Raw genomic sequence first — 25132 nt, forward strand, 5'->3', positions numbered from 1 at the left:
GGTGATACCTCATTGTAGTTTTAATTTGCATTTCTCTAATAATTAGAAATTTTGAGCATCTTTTCATGTGCCTGTTGGCCATCTGTATGTCTTCTTTGGAAAAATGTCTATTTAGGTCTTCTGCCCATTTTTTGATTGGGTGGTTTTATGATATTAAGCTGTATGAGCTGTTTGTATATTTTGGAAATTAATCCCTTATCGGTAACATCATTTGCCAAGTATTTTCTCCCAGCCCCTAGGTTGTCTTTTCATTTTGTTTATGGTTTCCTCGGCTGTGCAAAAGCTTATAAGTTTAATTAGGTCCCGTTTGTTTATTTTATTCCTAACTTTATCGAATGAGCCCAGTATCTCCCTTTGGCTTTGAGTATTATTTGGGCATTTTTAAAACCCTAGCCTCTGTTGCCTGTATCCAATCTCAAAGATACCCCTTGGACTTGAATTCTAGCATGATGATTTCTGGCATGAGTATTTCTGTCTCTTGCTTTTTAGCTTACCTATGTAAATGACATATATTTTAAGTTAGTTATGTTTTATCCAGCATTTCTCTGTCTTTGAATAGAAAGTTGGTCTTTCCCATATTTGTCTGGATTGTCACATTAACCAGAATTCTTCACTGTAAAATACCTTAGTGCTTCAACTTCCTCATTCTTGAGTTCCTATTTTTTATTTATCTTTTGGTCAATCTGTGTAATTGTTCAAGTAAATTTTCAGAAAGAATATGTGCATGAACCTGTTTTGTTTCTTTTTTCTTCCTTGGTTGCTGTAGAAATTGTTTTTTTATCCTCATGATTCCTCATGTGTGCACAGATAAACAAATTTGTGTATCTGTCAATTTTGTCTAGTCCAAGGATAAGTCTCCCATTTTAACTGTAAATGTTATATTCTGGTTTATTTTTCAAGTACGCTTATTTCTTATAGCTTGGATCTTTGTTCTCTGTTCTCTGAATCTATTATCTTCTGTTATTTGCTAGTTTCAGCAGTATTGGACAGTTTTTTATACTTTATATCACCGATTCCATCTTTTGCAGTGTTAGTTCTATTATTTAATACTCTCTGAAAATTTAAGTTCTGTGTTGCTGTCTTTTTTACATTTTTAAAAATTTCCTCTTTTTATCTCAGCTTGTATTTTTTTCTTATTCTCTTAGTCCTTGCTTGCTCTTGTCTTTTAGTGGACTTATCTTTGTTTGCATCCTCTTGACATCAAGTAGTTGATTAACAAAAAAATTTTTTGTACTTTGTAGTAAAATTATTATAGGTGTATTAATACTCTTTCTCCATAATCTGTCAGGCACTTCTCTTTTTCTCTTCTGTGACGGTATTTTTGTAGAGTGTATGTTGTTATTCTGTGAGAAGTGTTCAGACTTACGTTTTGCCAACAGTTATAATATATAAATTGTTCTTTGTCCCATTCTTGTTTTCTTGAGTTCTTGAAGAATGAACTGTCTTCTTAAAACTAAAACTGTTTGACAGGTTGATGTGAATATCCCCAACCCAATTTCTAGTGTTATTATGGAATACTGGACTGAGGTGTGATCTTTTCTTGCTCTTGTGCCAAGTTTTCTTATTATGAGGAGGAAAATGTATGTTTTAAAGAATCTGTGACGTTTTATAGATCTTCCATTAAAAGCAGTACATGAAAAGTCACTACCCTCAGCATTACATTGTTTTATATCCCGACAGAACAGGAAGATGTAGTAATAGGTAAGGTGAGGTCCTGCCTCCTAAGTTGCCAAATTGCACAGAAGTCACCTTGTTTCAAAGTAGCTCCCCAGCGAGAGTCTTTCAGATTAAGAAGTATCATTACATGGGCTTCTCTGGTGGCACAGTGGTTGAGAGTCCGCCTGCCGATGCAGGGGACACAGGTTCGTGCCCTGGTCCGGGAAGATCCCACATGCCGCGGAGCGGCTGGGCCCCGTGAGCCATGGCCGCTGAGCCTGTGCGTCTGGAGCCTTTGCTCCACAACGGGAGAGGGCACAACAGTGAGAGGCCCGCGTACCGCAAAAAAAAAAAAAAAAAAAAGTATCATTACAGAATGTTCTTGGCCTATCAGTATTTGTACTTTACCCTTCTTTCCCTAATCAGATTAATATCTAGCTGAATCAGCAGTTCTCTAGAAATGGGAGGGTTTTTTCTGAGGAAAAGGCGAAGAAAAATTTTGGAGATGGAGGGTTACTTTGAGAAGGGTAGATGTAGGTTATCTGTAGACTTTGGAACACCAGATGGGTTCAGCAAAGGTGTATGGAAACAGTCAAAGGCAAACTGGCTATTCACAGCTGTGCCTGTGATCTCGATGCTGCAGGAAAAATTTCTCATATAGCCTTTGGTACTTGTGTGGTCTTATGAATTGTTATTGCCTGAATTAATACTTCAAGATAAGTTGAAAGGTTGCCTACCTCAGCTTCTTTGATTAAAACTAGTTCCATGACTTTAAATATAGTCCAGTTTCCCTTGGTTAAAATTTGAATCAATTTCCCTCAAGAGAAGACAGAAAAGCAGAAGGAATGGGAGATATGTGACCATCACAGTAAGAAAGTAGATCAGGCTGTCACTCTAAAATGTTCTTTTCCTCTTTATTCTGAGCTCCCGCTCCTCTCAGTGCTTGGTTATGTCCCCACTGGAAGAGTGGATTATATTCCTGGGAAATTCTGAGGATCTTACACCATTATATTTGGTGAACGTGCAGTTTTTTGTTTGTTTTTTGCTGAATTGAACTAGCTCTGTTATTTTAACTCTTCATAAAAGTAATGCCTGTTTATTGCAATATTCAAAAGCTAGAGATAGGCAAAAAGCAGAGTGAAAACCACCTATAGTTCTGCCATATAGTTAATATTTTCATAGGTTTTCTTTCAGAATTGTTTAAATGCATGTATTTTTTTTCTTAAATGATTTGCTTTTTTCCATTCACTATACCCTGGGTATATTAGTAAATATATATCTAAATAAGCAGTTTTTAATGGTAGCATAGTAAATGGCTATACCATATTTTAGTTAACTAGTTTTCTATTGATAAATATTTACTATTACTATTAATAGTTACTATTATTAATATCACTGTGATGATACTTTTATACATACATCTGTGTGCACTTATGTTTTTAGGATAAAGTCCTAGTAATCAAATTGCGATGTCAATGGGTAGATACAGTTGACCCTTGAACAACATAGGTTTGAACTGCATGGGTCCACTTATGTGAGGATTTTTTAAAATAAATACAACAATACTACATGATCCGATTGATTGAATATGTGGATTAGTACTGTGGAAATGGAGAGCTACCTGTAAAGTTATATGCAGTTTTTTTAAAAATAAATTTATTTATTTATTGGCTGTGTTGGGTCTTTGTTGCTGCGCACGGGCTTTCTCTAGTTGTGGTGAGTGGGGGCTGCCCTTCGTTGAGATGCGCGGGCTTCTCCTTGCGGTGGCTTCTCTTGCTGTGGAGCACGGACTCTAGGTGCGCAGGCTCAGTAGTTATGGCTGGCGGGATCTAGAGCACAGGCTCAGTAGTTGTGGCACACGGGCTTAGTTGCTCCGTGGCATGTGGGATCTTCCTGGACCAGGGCTCGAACCCGTGTCCCCTGCATTGGAAGGCGGATTTTTAACCACTGCACCACCAGGGAAGTCCCTATATGCAGATTTTTGACTGCAGCAAGGGTCAGCGCCCCTAACCTCCGTGTTGTTCAAGGATCAACTGTACTTTTAAAGCTCTTGATAATTTCCAAATTGTCCTCCAGAAAAGTTCCAGTTTATATTCCCACAATATCACTATTTGTACAATAGAAATTATTGATTTTTTTACAAATACAAGAAAAATGGCATCTTTTATGGTTTTAATTTGAACTTTTTAGTTTACTTATATTTTTTCATTTGTTCAGATTGTTCATATTTACTTTGTGCTTTGCCTATTTATATCCTTTCCTTGTCCTTTTCTCACTGAATTCTAGCTTTTTTTTTTTGCCCTACGTGGGCCTCTCACCGCTGCGGCCCTTCCCGTTGCGGAGCACGGGCTCCGGACGCGCAGGCTCAGCGGCCATGGCTCACGGGCCCAGCCGCTCCGCAGCACATGGGATCCTCCCGGACTGGGGCACAAACCCGTGTCCCCTGCATCGGCAGGCGGACTCCCAACCACTGTGCCACCAGGGAAGCCCTGAATTCTAGCTTTTTATGTGCTATAGATATTGCCCTTTCTTTGTCATTTGTTGCAAATTTTATTATTTGTAGCTTGGTTTTTTATGATTTTTTTAATCAAAATTTAGAATGTTTATGTTGCTAGAATTTTTAATCCTTTTGTTTGTTTTTGAAATTCATTGTTTAAACAATGTCTTTTTCCAGTACTTTTACAGTTTTTTTTCTTTAATATTTTAAATTAAAATGATTCTCCGTTTTTGCCTGGGTAAATGTCACATGTTTCTCATTGACTATGATATATATGTGTGTGTGTGTGCAATATATATATATATATATATATATATATATATATGTGAAACTGTATATTTGTGTTTGTTTTTAGATATTCTGTATTATTCTGTTAATCTATTTGTTTTGGCACCAGTATCATATTCACTTAATTACATTAACTTTAAAATATCTTTGAACCTGTGGAGTGACAATTTTTTTTCAGGAATTTCCTGATTCTTTTTTTTGTTTTGTTTTGTTTTCCTAGATAAATTTGAGATCATATTTTCAAGTTCCAACAAAATAAAAGTATTGGGGTTATAATTAAGATTATACTAAGTTCATTTGGGGAGAACTGATATATTTACAACTCTGAATCTTCACATTCAAGAATATAGCATAAGGGCTTCCCTGGTGGCACAGTGGTTGAAAATCTGCCTGCCAATGCAGGGGACACAGGTTCGATCCCTGGTCTGGGAAGATCCCGCATGCCACGGAGCAACTAAGCCCGTGTGCCACAACTACTGAGCCTGTGTGCTAGAGCCCGTGAGCCACAACTACTGAGCCCACGTGCCACAACTACTGAAGCCCGCACACCTAAAGCCCGTGCTCCACAACGAGAGAAGCCACCGCAATGAGAAGCCCGCGCACTGCAACAAAGAGTAGCCTCCACTCGCTGCAACTAGAGAAAGCCCACGTGCAGCAACAAAGACCCAACGTAGCCAATAAATAAATAAATTTATTAAAAAAAAAGAATATAGCATATCTTTCTATTTATTTATACCTTCTTTTATGTTCCTCAATGCAGGCTTTTTCATATAGGTCCCACATACTTCATGTTAAGTTTATTTGTGTTTTGTTTAGTTTTTGGTGTTGTAAATGGGATCTTTTCCATGCTTTTTTCTATTTATTGCTGGTAAATAGAAAAAACACTAGTTTTTGGTATTTATTTTGTTACTAACCTTTTTACTGAACTCTTCTCTATTTCTAAGTTTCTCAGTAGATTTTCTTGGATTTATTAGGTACACAGTAATCACATTTGCCCAAACAAACAAAAGAGAGAGTGAGAATTGTGTGCCAGCTTTTTAAATAATTGTTATCTCTTGTTCCTATTCTTGACATATTGCATTAGTAAGAACTGCCAGAACAGATGTAAATAGCAGTGGTCTTATCAGGCATCCTGATAATCCTTAATGAAAAGATGAGAGATGAGCCAAGACTTGACTGAGATGAAGGAATGAACCATGAGGAATCTGGGGAAAGAGATTTCCAGGCATAGAATATCCAGTGCAAAGGCCTTGAGGAGAGAGTGAGGCTGGATGTTCGGGGAATAACAAGGAGGCCAGTGTGGCTAGAGAGGAGTGATTGAGGAGGAAACTGGTAGAAGGTTAGATTAGAGAGGGAATAAGAGTGCAATCACGTAAAGCCTTATAAGCCATTAAAAGGACTAATATTTACTAATATTGAACCTTCCTTGCTTACTATATTAGGATTACTGTGTCATAGTGAGTTATTCTTTAAGCATTGCATCTGTGGTTAAGAAATGTATTTATAAAAAATAGATCTATTTTTTTAAAAAGTTAATATCTGCAATTGATAGAGTATTCATTGATGTACTCTAGTGTTGAAACATCTTTATCATAGTCATAACAAACGCATTCTTTCCCCAGTTGCTGTGATTACGAATGTGAAATCTTCTACCTAACTTTCATGATGTTTTCTTATGTAGTGTTGCCTGTTTTACTCTTGGGCAGAGCATTTAGTCGGCAAAATACCAGTTCCTAAAGCCTGAAATTATTTTAAGTAACAGCAGCCACAACAAAGTGTAGATTGTACTTTGTACTTTGCTTACTTGGACCCAAACATTAATTTCAAATCCTCAGTCATTCTCAACTTTCAAGTTATTCTGGTAGAAAAATACCTAAGGGTGCCCAAGCAGCAAGAGTGGTGCAGAGTCACAAATCATGGCTATGCTGAAAACTGACCTAGTTGACCAGATAAGTCAGCTGACTGGGGAAACTATAAGCTCTTTTGAAAAATCAAATATCCCAGGAAAAATAAGACAGGGAAAGGGAAAAAGAAATGTTTATTTCTGAGAGAAGTAAAATTAACCAGAGTGTTGGCACTGTTATAGTTAAAATTTTCCAAAACAGCAATATTTTCTGACAACGCTTGGCTATTTGATTCTAGCATATAACTTTAAGGCTGCGTGCAAATATTTTCATTTCATTTGTAGTCAGAGGAAGGAAAGAGATTAGAAAGAGAAATTTGAACCTTCCATCCTTTTCTTTTTATCATTTGTAGCCCCTTGAGATCCCTGGGTAATTTAGCAGATACAGCCAGTAGTTTCTTAAGTTTTTATTTATCATGGATGTCCAGGCTACCATGGATATAAGATAGTGCCTCAATTCAAACCTGACTCAGATAAGTTCAAAAATATCTTTTTAAATCACAATTTTACATCTCTTCTAGTATCTTCCCAATTCTGATTCCTACCCATCACTTTTGAGGCAAAACAAAGGTGAGAGAGATTTCTGATGATAATTTATTCTGTGAAATGACCTCATCTTGTGATCCTATCAACATCTTCAGGTTATATTTGGAATATTTATACATCAGTAGGTCTGGTTTTCAAAAGCAAGAATGTGAAAAATAATTTAAGAAATGAGTTGTGATAACAGGAAAAACAAAAGGAACAATGAGAAACACATTCTGCAAATAGGTGGTCTTGAAAAGCTTTTTTTAGTAGTGAGAGTTAATAACTTATAGTAGAGTGGAACTGGATAAATCCTAAGGCGTTTGTCCCATTAGTTCCATTAAAATAGAAGGTCTAATAATATTAGACCCCATGTAGTTTCTGCAACCATAACTTAACTGCCTTCCTCAACTTGTGAGTCAGCATAGGCAATCTATTCTTTCTTGACCTTCCTAACTTGAGCTTTTCCAAAGTCCTGCTTCTTTCTCTATTACTCTCTTTTCCCTACTTGCCAATCCCATTATGCATTAAATGTTTTCATCACAGATCCTAAGTAAATTTAAAAATTAATGTTACTGTAATCTTTCTGTAGTTATTGATTCTCTGGGGCTTTTTAGGTCTTGATTAAAAGAGGAAAATGTGTGAGTAAAAGATAAAGACAGAGTGTAAAACAGTAAGAATGAAGAGTACACCAATAATAAGAATGAAAACAAAGAAGTAGAAAAGACCTCAAAATGGATAATTTACATAGAATTTTAGGGAGGAGGAAAATTATAGCTCTACCCTTCTTATAGATCTTTTGAACAGCAGTCTGATTTTCATTTGGGGTATATAGGTTTCATCTTTTCAGGTTATGGTAAAACATTCCAATTAAATGCCAATATGTCTAATATCTCTCCTTAATAATTGTTATTTTCCCTTTTAAGAAAGAAGACATGAGCTCATTGATAATTATAGGTCTTAGTGATAGCTGGAAACAGAGCACCTTAATTTCTGAGTCCTTAACATAAGGCTTTTGTGAATTCGAGTGATAAATTTGCTTATTTTAAAATTCCTTAGTTTGATAAATAATATTTTCTCCATTTTTGGTTTTCAATGCAGGTTTGACTACAGATCAGTGGTAGAAACAGAATCAGAATTTAGGAATTTTGATTCTGAAAGGCATATTACATGAAATACCTAATTGGATTAAACCAAAATTTATCCAGCCTGATATCTGGTCTCAAAGCATTTTTGTAAACATTCATGGTATTGTTCATAATTGCAACTCTGAGAGTTAGGAATATACTGCAAGCAACCTTTTCTCAATAAATTCTGATGGACCTAGCATTTGGTAATTTTTCTCTCTTAAACTTATATACTTTCAATTTATGCTGTTGTCAGAGACTGAAGTCCCTTTTTAGTACCAAAAGTATCTTTTTACTACTTTGAAATAGTTCTAATATTTACATATTAGTATCATGATTTAGAAGCAATAAAGTCAGAGACCTGAATTTTAGTCCTGGGTTTGCCCCTAATTAATTATATAACCTTTGTTAAGGTATTACTTCTCTGGAACTCATTTTATTCTCATTTATATAATATATACTAAATAGCGCAGAAGTATTTTCTTATTCAAAATAAATGTGATAAAATTCATGATCGTACTCTGGTTCACCATTGTTACCAGTTCCTATATAATTTTATAGATCAGACCATATGTTTTCTAATTTCTGTCTTCTCAGACAGTAAAATACTAACTGCCCCTTCTCCCTTCCCCCAATTTTGAAAGTATTTTCTGAATTCCTTTGGTCATGTAAATTGCACCTTTCTAATCTTTGTTGATGTCTTTCTTAAGATAAAGTTGATGAAATCAGCACCAAGTGCTGAAGGTATGGGCAGATGGGCTATGATATTAAATAAATTTAAGATCATATTTTCTGTTTTATTTCAGCAGCTTTCTTTTTAATGCCAGTATTTCTAGGGCTTTTTAGCCATATCATTTCAAAATGTCTTTTAGGCCAGCCCTTTGCCTCTGGACTAAACTATTCCTAAGCTCTTTATTATTCAATATCTTCTGGGACAGAGATTTCACAACCTGTCTCTAACCTTGAGGAAGTTCTTAACAGCTAACATAAATCATGCTTTCTGCAATTTCAGTTGAATTTATTTCCTTTTCCTTTTCTCTGTGGAGATGGGAACAGCCCCAGATTTGAAGTGATGGTTTCTTATGAGGGCCAGTACTGAATGTAGTGGAAAGATTATTTCCAGTCTGGCATCATTTTTAGCTTTTATATATTAAAGCTTCCTGACTTTCATTTCAATGTTCATGGTCTCAAGAGATGCTATTCTTTACAGCCCAAATGAAATAACAGTTACATATCTAATATTAATGTTTATTTTATCCTTTGCTAGTTAGAACCAAATGAGGTACTAAAATAAAAAATGAGTTCTCAAAACCCATTTGAAGACTTTAGCAGATTTGTGTTTTATTTGGTATAACTATAGTCATGGGACTAGGTTTTTGCCTGTGGTTTTTAGATTTTATCTCATAATTTGATTATTCATGATTTATTCATCCATATCTTTCATGTAAGTGATGAGAATAGAAATTTGTTCTTTAAAACAAGCTGTCTTAAAGCAGATTTCAATGTGTGTCATCAAAAAGCTTTAGTACCTAAGGTACAAAATGTGCTAGGTATTAGAAAGGAAAAAGTAAACATATTCTCTGCCCTTGAGGCGCCTATAGTCTTATTAGGGGAAGAGATTATAAAAATTCCAATTATAAAGCATTTATAAAATAATTTAAGGTAGAGCATATAAAGTAAGATGTTTAATGTGAATTTTATTTTGCATTTTAAAGATTAATGTAAAAATTTTATACTATACAGATCTGTTCTATTAACTGAGGTACCGTAAGATGTCTAATTGTTTCATTCTGATTTCTGTTTTTTTTACTTTAAAGATTCAGCAGTTTTCTGAAAAAGCCTTCCTCTTACAGCTTTTGAAAACTCATGAAAATGCCTTAGAAAGACAGTGCAGTGAAATTACAAGCCAAAGGAATATGCTTCTCCAAACGTTTGTAAGTCTCCAGCCACTTAGAAAAATTTATTTCACTAACTCTATCAAAAAGTATTAAAATATACTTAGGTGTACTTTTAGAAAAAATTATCCATATGCATATTGGCAGATAGTCCTGTTCAGATATGGAAAATTATTAAGTGCTATTTTAAACCAGTTGGTAGAGTAATATAGTTTGAAAGAATTTTATTGGCAGCATGCAATATAGAAATTATTTGCAATTGTAATAAGCATACAAGAAATAGTGAAATTGATTTGAATTGCTCAGGCTTCAAGACCTTGGTTTTAATGCTTTTGAAAGGCAGAGAGGTTCACACTTTAGGCATATTAATGGATGTGGGTGAAAAGATAGATTTTGTTTATCTTTTTATCATAAGTCAGAGCCAACAGACTCAGTAGTTTTAAATGATAAGGACAGTTTAGGAATATGATTTGTAACTAACTGACATTTTGAAAAAAATGCATTTTAAAATATTAAAAATATATATCTAAAGTCAGAATCAACCACCAAATGGTTATGAATGACATGGCCAGTTTCCAAATGTAGCTTATAATTAGTTACATTTCTTAGAAAAAAAATAGGAAAATGTAGTAATGTTTAGGTTCTACCATTGTCAAAAAGTTTGGGTACTAGCATTGTTTAAAGTTTTTGTAAATTCTTATTTCTACTCCATATTGACATTGCATGAAATGTAGCTATTATTTAGAACTGAATTTGAAATGAATATATAATTTTACCTTTATTGTCTGAATTTTAAAAGGTTTTCTTGGATTTCCTTTTTTGTTTTTCTTTTTTATCCTGTAAGACAGTAATTCCTTTGCGTGTAGACTTTCATTTTCAACTTTGGTCATTTAATTATTTTACCACCCATTTTGCAATGAAAAAACAGTATACATGGCTGTAAGTTTAATTCACAAACAAATGCAAACATAACGATGGGTGGTAGAATTTTTTCATTTGCAATGAAAAAACGGCATACATGACTGTAAGTTTAATTCACAAACAAATGCAAACATAATGATGGGTGGTAGAATTTCTACCTCAATAATTGTCCTAAAACATTAAGGGTAAATCTTTCACATGAATATAGTTGGTTGTTACTATGTAATAACTTCAGTTTTTTAATTAATATTGCTGGAGTAGTAAAGCATTTTAATCCCAGGAAGTATAATTTTCTATTTTGTTGTTAATATTTCCAAATGATTGCATTTTAAATCACTAAGGAAAAATATTGTTGCAATTAACACCTATATTTGTTCCTTTGTTTCCGTTTTTCAGGAAGATACAAAGAGAAAAGTGACAGAGGAGGAAGAAAAATTTATTAAGGAAATTACAGACTTTAATAATGAGTATGAAGTAACAAAGAAACGAGAGCTTTTGATGAAAGAAAATGTCAAGATTCAAATATCTGACTTAGAAAACGAGGCAAACATTCTGAAAATGGGTATGAATACATAGTGCCACCTCACTTATCTAGTATTATTGAAAGTAACTTATTTTGAATTAATGGTTTTTCCAGAAATCTAACTTTTTCATAAGTAAATTGGGTTATTACATAGCTATTCTTTTACTTTTATCTTAATGGTATGTATCTTTTATTGTGAGCAGTCTCCAATTCTTTAGAAGTAGATGTGACATGAGCATTGGTCATTTATTTAGCAATCAAATCTGTTTACTATCTGTTGTGTGTTAGCTACTCTTTTAGGTCCTGGAGATGTAAAACTAAAAAGTGAAGCGATCAAATCCATAAGCAAATGTTTATAGTAAAATGTGATAGAAGCTATAATAAGGGTAATACTGTTGCTGTGATCCTCATTTTACCATCAATCCAGTTTAAACTAGGAAACACGGTTACACAGCAAGGTGGAGAGAATTTCATTTCAGAAACAGTAGTATGCAGCTTATTGCAGTTTGTGATAAGATCCTGAACTAAAGAAGTTACCAAAGAGAGGAGACAATGAATTAAAGAGATGTTTAGGAAGAATGATAGGACTGTATCACTGATTAATGTAAACAGATATATAGAAAGTCAAGCATGAATCACAGTTTTCAAACTTAAGAGATTGGGTAGAATATGGTACCAGGAGGAAGAGCAGAGGTGGAGGTGAACTATAGCCTTTTCTGGACAAAAAGATTAAGTTTTATTTCAGGTAGTTTTAGTTAGAGATGTCTATGGGATAAACAGGTGGAAATGCCCAGGTAGTAGGTGGAAATTTGGTCGTGAAGCTGATAAGAGAGATCAGAGCTAGAGTATTGGGTTTGGGAATACAGAGGAGTTGGTGACATAATTCAAAGGGAACATGTAGAGGGAACATAGAGGAGGACCGAAGACCAAAGACAGAAACTGGGAAAGCATAGCATTTAAGGAAAGAAAGAGAAGAAGAATGAGACAGAGATGTCAAAGAAGGCAAGGAGAGAACCAGCAGAGAGTAATATGTGATTTGGGGCAAGATGCTTAAGTTTTCTTTGCCTCAGTTTCCTCATCTGTAAAGACGGAGGATAACAATAATGACCTTAACAAGGTTGTTGTGAGGATTCAATGAAATAATATTTAAGTACATAGAATGCTACCGGGAACATAATTAAATCCTTAAAAATATAGGGATTATACTTTTAATTAGTTTAATTTTATAGATGAAGGAAATGAGTTTCTCAGAGATAAATTGCTTTGGGTAGAGATTGTAGGACAGAAGTTCTTAACTATAGGCACACATCTGGGCAGTTTTAAAAAAATATATTAAATGCTTGAGTCTCATCTCAGATTTATTGAATCAGGATATGGAACATAATTTTTTAAGTCCCTTAGATAATATTCATGTTTGCTGCTATTTAATGATCACAGGTGTAGAACACAAGTTTAAATAGGTATTAACATTAGGAGATACTCTAAAACTACCTTTCTTTAAAAAGTCATGGATATGACCACTTCTATTCACGATAGTATTGGAAATTCTGACCAGATAATTTAGGCAGAAAAAAGAAACAAAAGACATGCAAATTGGAAAGGAAGAAGTAAAATTATCTCTGTTCCCAGATGGCATAATCTTATAGGTAGACCACCTAACAATTCCACAAAAAAAACAAAACAAACAAACTAGCAAAACAAACAGCTTAAGCTAATAAATACAGCAAAGTTGCAAATTAGTTGCATTTCTATGTACTAGCAAAGAGCAATCTTTCAAGATTCCACTTATAATAGCATCAAAAGGAATAAAGTACTTAGAAAAAAAATAACCAAGGAGATTAAAGACTTGTACACTGAGAACTATAAAACATTACTCAAAGAAATTAGAGAAGACCTAAATAAATGGAAAGATATCCCATGTTCATGGATTGGAAAACTTAATATTGCTACTATGGTATTATTATCTAAAATAATCTATAGATTCAATGCAATCTCTATCAAAATCCCAACAGCATTTTTTTCATGAATAGAAAAACCCATCCTAAAATTTGTCTGGAATCCCAAAGGATCCCAAATGGCCAAAACAAGAACAAAGTTGGAGGACTCAAAATTCTTGATTTCAAAATTTAGTAAAATGCTGTGGTAATCAAAACAGTGTGATACTGGAATAAAGACAGACATATAGAACAATGGAATAGAATAGAGAGCTCAGATATAAACCCTTGTGTCAAATGATTTTTGATAACGGTGCCAAGACCATTCAATGGGAAAGGACCATCTTTTCAACAAACGCTGCTGGGAAAACTGGATACCACATGCAAAAGAATGAAGTTGGGCCCTTACCTTACACTATGTATGAAAATTAACTAAAAATGGATCAAAGTCGTAAACTTAAAAAAAAATGAAGCTCTTAGAAGAAAACATATGGGAAACACCTCATGACATTGCATTTGGTGATGATTTCTTGGATACTGAAAACACAGACAATAAAAGAAAAAATAGATATACTGTACTTGGTCAAAATTAAAATCTTTTGTACATCAAAGGACACTATCAAGAGAGTAAAAACACAGCCCACAGAATGGGAGAAAATATTTTCAAATCATATCTTTGATAAGGGATTAATACCCAGAATATTAAAAAAAACCCCATAACTCAACACCAAAAAACCCGAACCAAACCAAAAAAAACCCAGTTAAAAAATGGGCAAAGGATTTGAATAGACCATTTTTCCAAAGAAATGTCCAGTAAGCTCATGAAAAGATGTTCAACCTAAATAGTCATTAGGGAAAAGGAAATCAAAACCACAATGAGATATTCCTTAACACCCATTTAGGATGGCTGTTATTTAAAAAAAAGTCAAAATCTCCATGATATTCACACTGTTCAGGATGCTATCCAAAATTCCTTGACCTGTGAAGTATCAGTGAAACATGACCTAATGTCAAAAGAAAATAATGAGATGCCAAAACCACAGTGATCTAGATATTGGAGTTAAAAACTTGATAGCAGCTTTATTAGCTATGCTCAATGAGTTAAGAAAAATGCACTTGTAATAGATGAAAAGATAGGTAATCTCAGCAGAAAAATATAAAATGTAAAAAAGAATCAAATGAACATTTTAGAACTGAAAAATACAATATCTGAATTTAAAATGTCACTTAATAGCAGAATGGAGCTGACAGAGGAGCCAATGAACATGAAGCTGGATTAATAGAAATTACCCAATCTGAAGAAGAGAGAAAAAATTGAAACATAAAATAGAAACTCAGGGACCTGTGGGACAATTTCAAAAGGTCTAACATGCAAATAATTAGAGTTTCTGAAGGAGAGAGGAGAGAGAATGTGGCAGAAAATATATTTGAAGAAATCATGGCAGAAAATGTCTCAAATTTGCTGAGAAATATTAATTCATAGATTCAAGAAGCTCAAATCCAAACAAGATAAATTCAAAGAAATTCATGCATAGGGATATAATAATAGTGAAATTGTTGAAAAGCCAAAGATAAAAAAATCTTGAAAACAGGGAGCAATTAATCAAATGACCATGTACTTATCACTAGAAACCATGAAGTCAAGAAGATAGTGGAATAATGAAAGTGTTGAAAGAAAAGTAAATCTCTATATCCAGTGAAAAATCCTTCAAAAGGTAAAATAAAGACATTTTCAAGTAAAGGAAAATTAAGAGAATTCTTTGCCACCATGACTGAACAACAAGAAATGCTAAAGGAAGCTCTCCAAGTAGAAGTAAAAATGACACCAGAGACAAACTCATATCTTAATTAAAATAATCAGAAATGGCAAATAAAATACAAGTACCTATGTTTTCTCTTAATTTTAAAAAATACATATGATTTCTTAAAGCAAAAAATATATTGTCTTGTGGAGTTTATAATGAATGTAGAGGCAATTTGTATACATGTATGTCATATGCATATATGACAACTATAACATAAAGAAATGGAAAGGGGGCCTGGTAAGTGTATCTGTACAGTTCTGTATAACATTCAGAAAACCAGGAATAGAAGGGAACTCCTCTATAAAAATGATAGAGAAAAAAGGTCCTTGATGCCACAAATAATGTAGGAGCCCCCTATTTTGTGTTCTTTCTTCCAGAGATATGAATTTATTTTAACAGATTTGCTTTCCTGGTGCTTGATACTGTTGGTTCTTTATACTTTCAAAATGTGTCTAGGGTTTCCATATGAAATTTAATCTCCATAATGGCAGGTACTTCGTTTTGTTTAATGCTCTATCTCCAACAGTATAAATTAGATAATTATAAATTGATGACTGCTTCAAAAGAAGTACAAACTGATATGAGAACATGTAAGGGAACCTAACCTGGACTAGGTAGTTAAGGAAGGACTACCTGAGCAAGTGACTTTCAGACTGAGATCTGAAGTGTCATAGGGATTAGCTAAATGAGAGGTTTGGGTCTAGATGTCAGATAGTTAGATATTTAACTTAAGAGCTCAGAGAGAGGTTTGGGCTAGAGCTATTAAATTTGGGGAATCACCCAGGGAGAATGTATTGAAAGAAAATACTAGAACTCTGAGAAACACCATGACTTTCAAGAAGAAGAAGAAAGCCAGCAGAGTGTGAGAAAGAGCTTCGAGAAATTTAGGCACATTCAAGAAAGGATACATTGCTCTGTGAAGTTGGGATCACCTAGGGGAGAGAGTATTTGAGGTTGTATTTGAGAATATTTGGCAAAGCTGCCAAACTGTCAACCATAAGGACTAAGAAGCAGCAGTTGGATGTCCCTGGTGATCTTTAGGAAAAGCAACAGATTGAGATAATTAGAGAAGAAGGGCAGAAGCCGGGTTGTAATGAGTTGAGCAGTGAGGAAGAGGAATTTGTGACCATGAGGATAGATAAGTCTTCGAAGAAGTTTCTCTGCAGATAAGATAGAAAGTCCAGTAACCCAGGAGAATGTGAGGTCAGGGGAGGGATTTTAGTGGGAAAGTGGGATTGTCCTTTTTTCATTTTTCTTTTTTGAAATGGGAGATATTTGAACATATTTAAATATTGATGGATTGGAGCCAGTAGGGAGGTAGAGTTGAAAATTACAGAAAGAAGCTAAATTCCCAGTGAATATGGGTAACAGTACACAGGTGGTGGGACTGGTGGTGATTCAAGAAGAAAACAAAATAAAATAAAAATAAAAGTTAAGAAACAACCTACATGAACAACGACAAGGGCCTCTAATAATCTGAGTATGTTATCTGTACTTTTATGAATGTATTTGTGTGGTAAAAGTCTACTAATGAAATTGCTAAATCAAAGGGAAATATTAAGAGACTTAATACTAAATTACACTCCTTATAGCACTGAATTAATTTTCCTACCAACTGCATAGGAAAGTGCCTGTTTTCCTTAATTATTATCTCCTACCATTACCAATCTGGGCATTATCAATGACTTTAATCTTTGCCAATCTGACAAGTCAAGATGTTATTTTCATTGTTGGTTTAATTAGCATTTCTTTGATTATTCACTATGTTGAATTTATCTGAATTTATTGACCATTTGTATTTTTCTTTTTCTGTGAACAATCTGTTAATATTCTTTGTTCATCTTTATGTATTTTTATTCTTACTGATTTATATAAGCTTTTTGTAAATTAATGAAGTTAGCCCTGTGTCATGTGTTATAAATTTGTGTCCTAGTTTATTGTTTACCTTTGACTATACTTGTAGTATGTATGTATGTGTCTCTGTGTGTGTCTGCATATGTCTGAATGCCATATAGAAAGGTTAAACTTTTGCAGTCATCTTCATCAATCTTTTCCATTATGGCTTCTGGATTTTTGTCTCCATCTTAGAAAGAGTTTTACTATTAATCATGACACCAGATTGAAACTTTCTCTCTTTCTTCTCCTTTCTCCTTCTCTCTCTCTCCCCTCTTTTTTCTTTCCCTCCCTACCCTCCCCCTTTTGAGATGATCATATATGCTTTTCCCACTTTAATCTATTAACATAGTGAACTTTGTTAATAAATATCCTATTATTAACCTTACTTAGCTGTGGTCTCTAATGTTTTCTTTAAGATTTTTGCATCAGTATTTATAAGTGAGATTAATCTTTTTGTGTGTGTTATATTGACTTAACAGAAAGAATGTAAAAGCTTTCTTCTTTGTCTAGCTGGAAAAAATGTAAATACTAGAATTATCAACTCCTTCAAGGTTCAAAAGAATTCACCTGTGAAACTGTTTATGGTGACTGTTTCTCCCTGTTGGTGCTGGTGGAGAAAGGAGTTACTCAATTTTTAAGCATACTAGAGCCATTTTCTTCTCAGAGCAGTTTTAGTTTCCATTTGTCTTCTGTCCTGTGAGTGGTTGCTATTCCATTCCCTTTTCTAATTTGTACCACCATATCTGTTATTTCCTGATACTTGATTTTTCTCTTCTCTCTTCCTTCTTCTGCTGGCTGTCCCCTCTGACCTTTCCCATGGAGCTTTTTAGACCATAACTATGGTTAGTCAGCCAGTTACATTGGGTTTTGAATAATCTTCATCTTCATCTCTCCATAGCTATTTTATTATTTTCTGCTACTTAGAGTTTTCTTTCCACTGTCTGATATCTTCCTTGATTTATTAGTTTTTAACTTCAGATGTGGATGCTTTTCTTACCCCTTGAAGTTGCCAAAATATTAACACCCGTATGTTTTTAGAAGGAATTACTAGTTCTGGACTATCACTATGAGCCTCTTAATTTAGTTACATTATGTTTTAAAATATCATGATAAACATGGCAAACCAAGTTCCTCAACTTGTTTTGCCAGCCCTACACAACCTAGTGGTTCTCCACCTTCTAGGGATACGTTATGTGTATGCATGTGTGTGTGTGCACACAGACGTGCATGTGTATGTCCTGGGAAGCCCTCACTGATGAGGTGTGTTTCGAATAAAGCCTGAAAGAAGTAAGAGAATGAGCCAAATGAATATCTAGGGGAAGAGCATTTCAGACAGCAGGATAGCTGATATAAAGCCTACAAAGGGAGATTGTGCCTAATCTGATTTTGAGGAAAAACAAAGAGCCTAATGTTGTTGTTGTTTTTTAAAATTTATTTATTTTTTATTTATTTATTTTTGGCTACATTGGGTCTTCATTGCTGCGTGCAGGCTTTCTCTAGTTGCAGTGAGCAGGGGCTACTCTTCGTTGCAGTGCATGGGCTTCTCATTGCGGTGGCTTCTCTTGTTGCAGAGCACAGGCTCTAGGTGCGCGGGCTTCAGTAGTTGTGGCTTGTGGGCTCTAGAGCGCAGGCTCAGGAGTTGTGGTGCATGGGCTTAGTTGCTCTGCGGCATGTGGGATCTTCCCGGACCAGGGCTCGAACCTGTGTCCCCTGCATTGGCAGACGGATTCTTAACTACTGCGCCACCAGAGAAGTCCCAAGAGCCTAATGTCTTTAGAGTAGAAGGAGAGGTTGTAAGGTCAGAGAGGTGACAAGATACAGCCACTATGGAAAACAGTATGGGGGTTCCTTAAAAAACTAAAAATAGGACTACCATATGACCCAGCAATCGCACTACTGGACATATACCCTGAGAAAACCATAATTCAAAAAGAGTCATGTACCAAAATGTTCATTGCAGCTCTATTTAAAATAGCCAGGACATGGAAGCAACCTAAGTGTCCATTGACAGATGAATGGATAAAGAAGATGTGGTACATATATACAGTGGAATATTACTCAGCCATTAAAAGGAATGAAGTTGGGTCATTTGTAGAGTTGTGGATGGACCTAGAGAGTGTCATACATAGTGAAGTAAGTCAGAAAGAGAAAAATATCTTATGTTAATGCATATATATGGAATCTATAAAAATGGTATAGATGATCTTATTTGCATAGCAGAAATAGAGACAAATGTATGAATACCAAGGGGGAAAGGGGGAGTGGGAGGAATTGGGAGATTGGGATTGACACATAAACACTATTGATACTGTGTATAAAATAGACAATGAGAACATACTGTATAGCGCAAGGAACTCTGCTTAATGCACTGTGGTGACCTAAATGGGAAGGGAATCCAAAAAAGAGGGGATATATGTATATGTATAGCTGATTCACTTTGCTGTACAGCAGAAACTAACACAACATTGTAAAGCAACTATACTCCAATAAAAATTAATTTAAAAATAAGAACTCAGATCATTTAAAACCTGTGGGCCATTTGAAAAACTTTGGCTTTTACTCAAGTGAGATCAGAAGTCATTGGAGAATTTTGAGCACAGGAGTGAAGGGTCTCACATATGTTAATAGGACTTCTTTGGCCTCAGTTGAAAATACACTTAATGGAGGTAAAAGCAGAAACAGAAACCTAGGGAACAGTGGCAGTAATCCAGACCAGAGATAATGATGGCTTAGTTTAAGACTGTAAGCAATTGAAATGGTGAGAGGTGTTTGGATTCTGGATAAATTTTGAAGATGGACAAGTAGGATTTCATGATGGATTAGATGTGGGGTGTGAGAGAAAGAGAGGCATTAACAGTTGACTCCAAGTTTTTTTGGCCTGAGCAACTAGAAGCATTGGTATTTGGTATTCAGTATATATTTGTGAAATTAATAAATGTTTATTTATTTTGAACATCTGATAATTCATAGATAAAAGGGTCCATCACTTTTGGCTTCAAAATAATGACTATAATGATTGTCACAACATTTTTCTCAAAATGTCCCCCTTATTTCTTTCTTCCAGTTCGTGAATCAGTTTTTCTTGGATGTTAGATAAGAGGAAGCATATTACACACCTTGCTTGCTAGTATTCTTTAAAGATAGGCAATGTATGTGCAGTTATATGAGAAAGACAATTCACATGTCAAACGATGGGAATGAATTTTCATTGTCTTACTTTGGTTTAATATTCATAGCCATAAAACCTAGCTTGATTAGAACTTCTTGGATTTTAAGCAGTGGAAGGAAGTAAAAAGTTATCACCACATCAGTTATACCTCAATAAAGCTATAAAATAAAAGTAATAACAAAATTAAAATGAGGCAGTAGAGGGCTTCCCTGGTGGCGCAGGGGTTGAGAGTCTGCCTGCTGATGCAGGGGACACGGGTTCGTGCCCCGGTCCGGGAAGATCCCACATGCCGCAGAGCGGCTGGGCCCGTGAGCCATGGCCGCTGAGCCTGCGCGTCCGGAACCTGTGCTCCACAACGGGAGAGGCCACAACAGTGAGAGGCCCACGTACCGCAAAAAAAAAAAAAAAATGAGGCAGTAGAAAAGTGGGAAAAAAGTTATTACCACAAACATTGTGTTTATTCTTTCTGTTGTGTAAGTGTCATAGGAATTGATGCACTTGTCTTATTTTTTGGGAGGGAAGAAACAATCTTGGAACCATGCCTTTTCCATTTAGCCTAGAGAGTTAGGACTAAGAAAAATAATACATTCTCTACCTCAGGAATGTTTAAGTCCAAAATTTCTCTATCACTCTTGCCCAAGTTTTACAAAGGTATTTTAAATCATAAATCATATCATAGAATGTCTGATAAATCAGTTAATAATGAATAAAATATAGTTTCACTTTTTAAAGATTGTAATGGTATCCTGGAATACTTCTCTTAATTATTAGCATGTAGTTATGTTTATATTTTAAATATTCATTTATTAAAGGAGCAGAAGCATAAATGTGAGTTTATTAATTTTTTTCAAAGAACTGTTCATTTTAAATTAATTGACAAAAACATGGATAATAAAAATTTTTAATTCAATTATATGATTTATTTGAGTTCAGTTCAGCACACTCTCTTAAGCACATGCTATGTGTTCTGTATATATATGACAAGCACTGTACAAGAATTGGAGTTTAAAGATAAATGAAAGCTCCTGTTTTTAAGGAGCTTATGGTCTACTATGGGAGATAGACAAGTAAAAGGATAATTTAAATAGTATGTGGAGAACTTTCACTTATAATCAGGAAGGAGCACAACACAAACAGCTAGAACTGAAGAAAATATATTAAAAACTATTTTTACATATTGAGGAAAAGAGACTGTTCAAGACTATGATTACTGAGAGAAGGGAAACACATGAGGTATGATTACCCTAGCTTTTTAACCTGGATGCAATTCTTTGACAGCAGGACTGAGAGGGGGAACTTAAGCAAAGCAGAGTGGTCTGATTGAGTTGAGGATACAAAGATTGGAGTTCAGGGAGGCTGAGTTAGCTGAAATTTTCGGGACAGTGTACTTGAGAGGAAAGAACTACACAGACAAAAACCTCCAGAAATCTTCATAGAGGTTGCTTTGAGCCTTTGGCTATATATTACTCTGTGCATACGTACAGGAAAACCACTAGGCTGAGTGAAGAAAAACTGCTGAGGAGTCATAAGGTCGACAATTCTAAGAGCTCACACAGGACTGGGAGACATTCATGTTCCATCCTGTCAGAATAGAAAGATCTCATTAAACAGAAGAGTCCTGCCTTAATAGCAAGATTAAATTAGCCTTAGACTTAAGGCTCTTCTGGACACACTCTTTTAAAAAAAATCTTAAAAGCAAGCTTTGGACCTAATCATGTTACCTAACTGCCTGCTAAATAACAAGCATCAGCATGCTTTAAAGGAAGAGATCAAAATTCAAACATTCAAGAAAATAGTGAACACAATGTCTAGTATCCAATCAAAAATCACTATACATGTGAAAAAGCCAATTGTAACTCATAGCAAGGAGGAAATAAGGTCAATAGAAACATCTCTAGAAATCATAGAGATAATGCAATTAGCAGAGAAAGACTTTTAAAATTGTTCTTATAAATATACTCAAGACCATGAATATAATGAAGAGATAAAAGATATAAAAATAATCAAAGATTCAGAAAAATCATTTGACAATATTCAACACCCTTCCATGGTTTAAAAATAAAATTCAATACAGTAGACATTAAAGGGACCATTCTCAACCTGATAAAGTGTATCTATGAAAAACCCATGGTGAATGCTATTAATGATGAAAGAATGAAAATTCCTCACCTAAGATTGGGAAAATACAAATATCCACTCCTACTACTTCTGTTCAACATTTTGCTAGAGATTTTAGCCTGGGCAATCAGGCAAGAAAAAGAAATAAAAGACATCTAGGCTGGAAAGGAAGAAGTAAAACTATCTCTATTTGAAGATAACGTGATCTTGTGTATAGAAATCCTAAGGAATCCACCGGAAAACTATTTGAGCTAATAAACAAGTTCAGCAAGGTTGCAGGATATTAGATCAATATATACAAATCAATTATATTTCTATATACTAACAATGAACAATTTGTAAGTTAAATTAAAGAACATTCAATTTACAGTCAAAAAGAGTAAAATACTTAGGAATACATTTAACAAAAGTTCAAGACTACAAAAATCATTATTGAAGGAAATTAAAGAAGACCTAAATAAATGGAAAGTCATCCCAAGTTGATGGATTGGAAGATCTAATATTGTTAAGATGGCAATACTCCTAAATGTGATCTACAGATTCAATACAACCCCTATCAAATATTCTAGCTGGCTTTTTGCAATCTGACCCTAAAATTCATAGAAATGCAAAGGACCAATAATAGTCAAAACAAACTTGAAAAAGAACAGAGTTGGAAGACTCACACTTCTGATTTCAAACTTAGAACAGAGCTGCTGTAATCAAGACAGTGAGGTGCTGGTATGAGTATGGGCATATAGATCAAGGGGATATAATTGAGAATCCAAAAATAAACCCATACATTTATGGTCACTTGATTTTTACACGTATGCCAAGACAATTCATTTGCAAAAGAATAGTCTTTTTAAATAAAGGTGCTAGGATAACTGGATATCCCCATGGAAAAGAATGAATGTGGACATTTACCTCATACTGTACACAAAAACTAAATCAAAACAGATCACAGACCTAAATGTAAGAGCTAAAAATATAAAACTCTTAGAATAAAACACAGTTGTAAATCTTCATAACTTAGGATTAGGAAATGGTTTTCTAGGTATTCACAAGCAACAAAAGAATAGAAAACTTGGACTTCATCAAAATTAAAACTCGAGTTTAAAGGACACTATCAAAAAAGTGAAAAGACAACCCACAGAATTGTAGAAAATATTGGCAAATCATGTATCTAATAAGGGACTAGCATCCAGAATATATAAAGAACTCTTACAACTAAACAATAAAAAGAAAAATAACCCAGTTTTTTTAATGGACAAAGTATTTAAAAAGGCATTTATCCAAAAAAGGCATACAAATGGCCACACATGAAAGACGTTCAAAATAATTAGGAAAATGCAAATCAAAACCACAATGAGATGCCGCTAGCCTGGCTATAATAAACGAGTAGATAAGAGTGTTGGATAGGCTGTGGAGAAATTGGAAACCTCATACATTGCTGGTAGAAATGTACAATTATACAACTACTTTGGAAAACAGTTTGACAGTTTCTCAAAATGTTACACCTAGAGTTACCCTATGACCCACAATTCCACTCCCTGGTATTTCAAGATAATTGAAACCATATGTCTATGTAAGAACTTGTACATGAACGTTCATAGCAGCATTGTTCATGGTAACCAAAAAGTGAGTAGAGTTTTCTAATTTCATTGGGAAGCTTGTTTTACTCAGTAATATGACACTATTTTGAATTCTCATTCAGCAGTCTAACCTTCAACTAACTTGTTCTTTTGTATCCAGTTGTTGCTTAAATAATCCTGGTCAGTTTATGAAGAAACAGTTCCTATGTGGCCAAGGGAAGCTGTTGGGACTTAAAATTGACCATATACTGCTTAAATTTTTACTACACAAGAAAAACTTAATCATTCCTGACATACATAAAGCAAAACTTAAAATAGTTAAAATATGTTTTTTGGTTTTTGTCTATTTGTTTCTAGAAATGAAGTCAGTGGAACGTGATAGTGGCCAGTTAAATGAACTTCAAAAACAAAAGAGTGAATTGATACAAGAATTATTTACTTTGCAGAGAGAGCTTAAAGGTATTACCTTTATGAGTTAGTTTATTTTGCTGATGAATATTGCTATATATCTACTATAGGGTAGTATTATTCTTTCAAAATGTATTCACCTATTGGGATGTAGTGCTGCTATTGACGTAAAAAAGGAATAGGTAAAGCACTGCATTGATCAGTGTTAGATCTGGTATTTTTAATGTCACAAATTTTGTTAAGATCTTTTTTGTGTGTGCCTTTAATTGCTACATTAAAGTAGAAAAATAAAAATCACTAGTACATATATTTTACGTGAAGCACCAAAATTGACTATTGTTCTTATGAATGAATAAAGATAACCTTTATGTTTAATTTTTTAAAGATTGTAAGAATTTTCTTAATTGTTTAGGTTTTGAAGATAAAAAAAAGGAAGCCGTTTGCACTACCAAGTACCTAGAGGCAGAAAAAATAAAAATCAGTGAAAAGCCTCAAAATGATGCTGAATGCTTAAGGTAAGAATTGCCTATTATACTTTGGTATAAAATCTGATAATTTTCCAAGTTGTCAAGTAGATTTCAGCATAAAACTAAACGCACAGTTGCTTTTTTTTTTAAAGCTCGTTTAAGAAATTATTTCCTTCTATGTGTATTCTGAAACATACTGATAACCAAACACTTTACTGGCTAGAAAGTGCTACACATAAGTTTCACGATGCATCAGGTTGATAAGGTTGAAATCAATTTTATCTTTTCATATACCTCATGGTCTCAGAGTTATTCATATCCTAACAGATTAAGATATAGTATTGTTTCCACAACTGTCTTTTTTATTATCCCTAACTTTCTGGAGTGAAATGATTGAAATTATTTTTGGTCCTTCTAGATTTCAGG

General features: G+C 34.3%; 1 protein-coding gene across 4 annotated transcripts in view; it reads left to right on the forward strand.

The window, feature by feature from the left end:
- CCDC172 (coiled-coil domain containing 172) overlaps positions 1 to 25132 on the forward strand; it is a 77399-nt gene that overhangs the window by 17168 nt on the left and 35099 nt on the right. For all 4 annotated transcript variants that reach the window (XM_029200865.1, XM_029200866.1, XM_029200867.1 and 1 more), the window contains exons 3-6: positions 9814 to 9930; positions 11209 to 11374; positions 24189 to 24290; positions 24652 to 24754. In XM_029200865.1, the coding sequence (XP_029056698.1) occupies positions 9814 to 9930; positions 11209 to 11374; positions 24189 to 24290; positions 24652 to 24754 (488 nt within the window). The remainder of the gene's footprint in view (positions 1 to 9813; positions 9931 to 11208; positions 11375 to 24188; positions 24291 to 24651; positions 24755 to 25132) is intronic.

This window comes from Monodon monoceros, unplaced genomic scaffold (assembly GCF_005190385.1).
Source record: "Monodon monoceros isolate NGI ecotype Baffin Bay Population unplaced genomic scaffold, NGI_Narwhal_1 Super_Scaffold_4, whole genome shotgun sequence".
In the NCBI taxonomy this organism is placed as follows: domain Eukaryota; kingdom Metazoa; phylum Chordata; class Mammalia; order Artiodactyla; family Monodontidae; genus Monodon; species Monodon monoceros.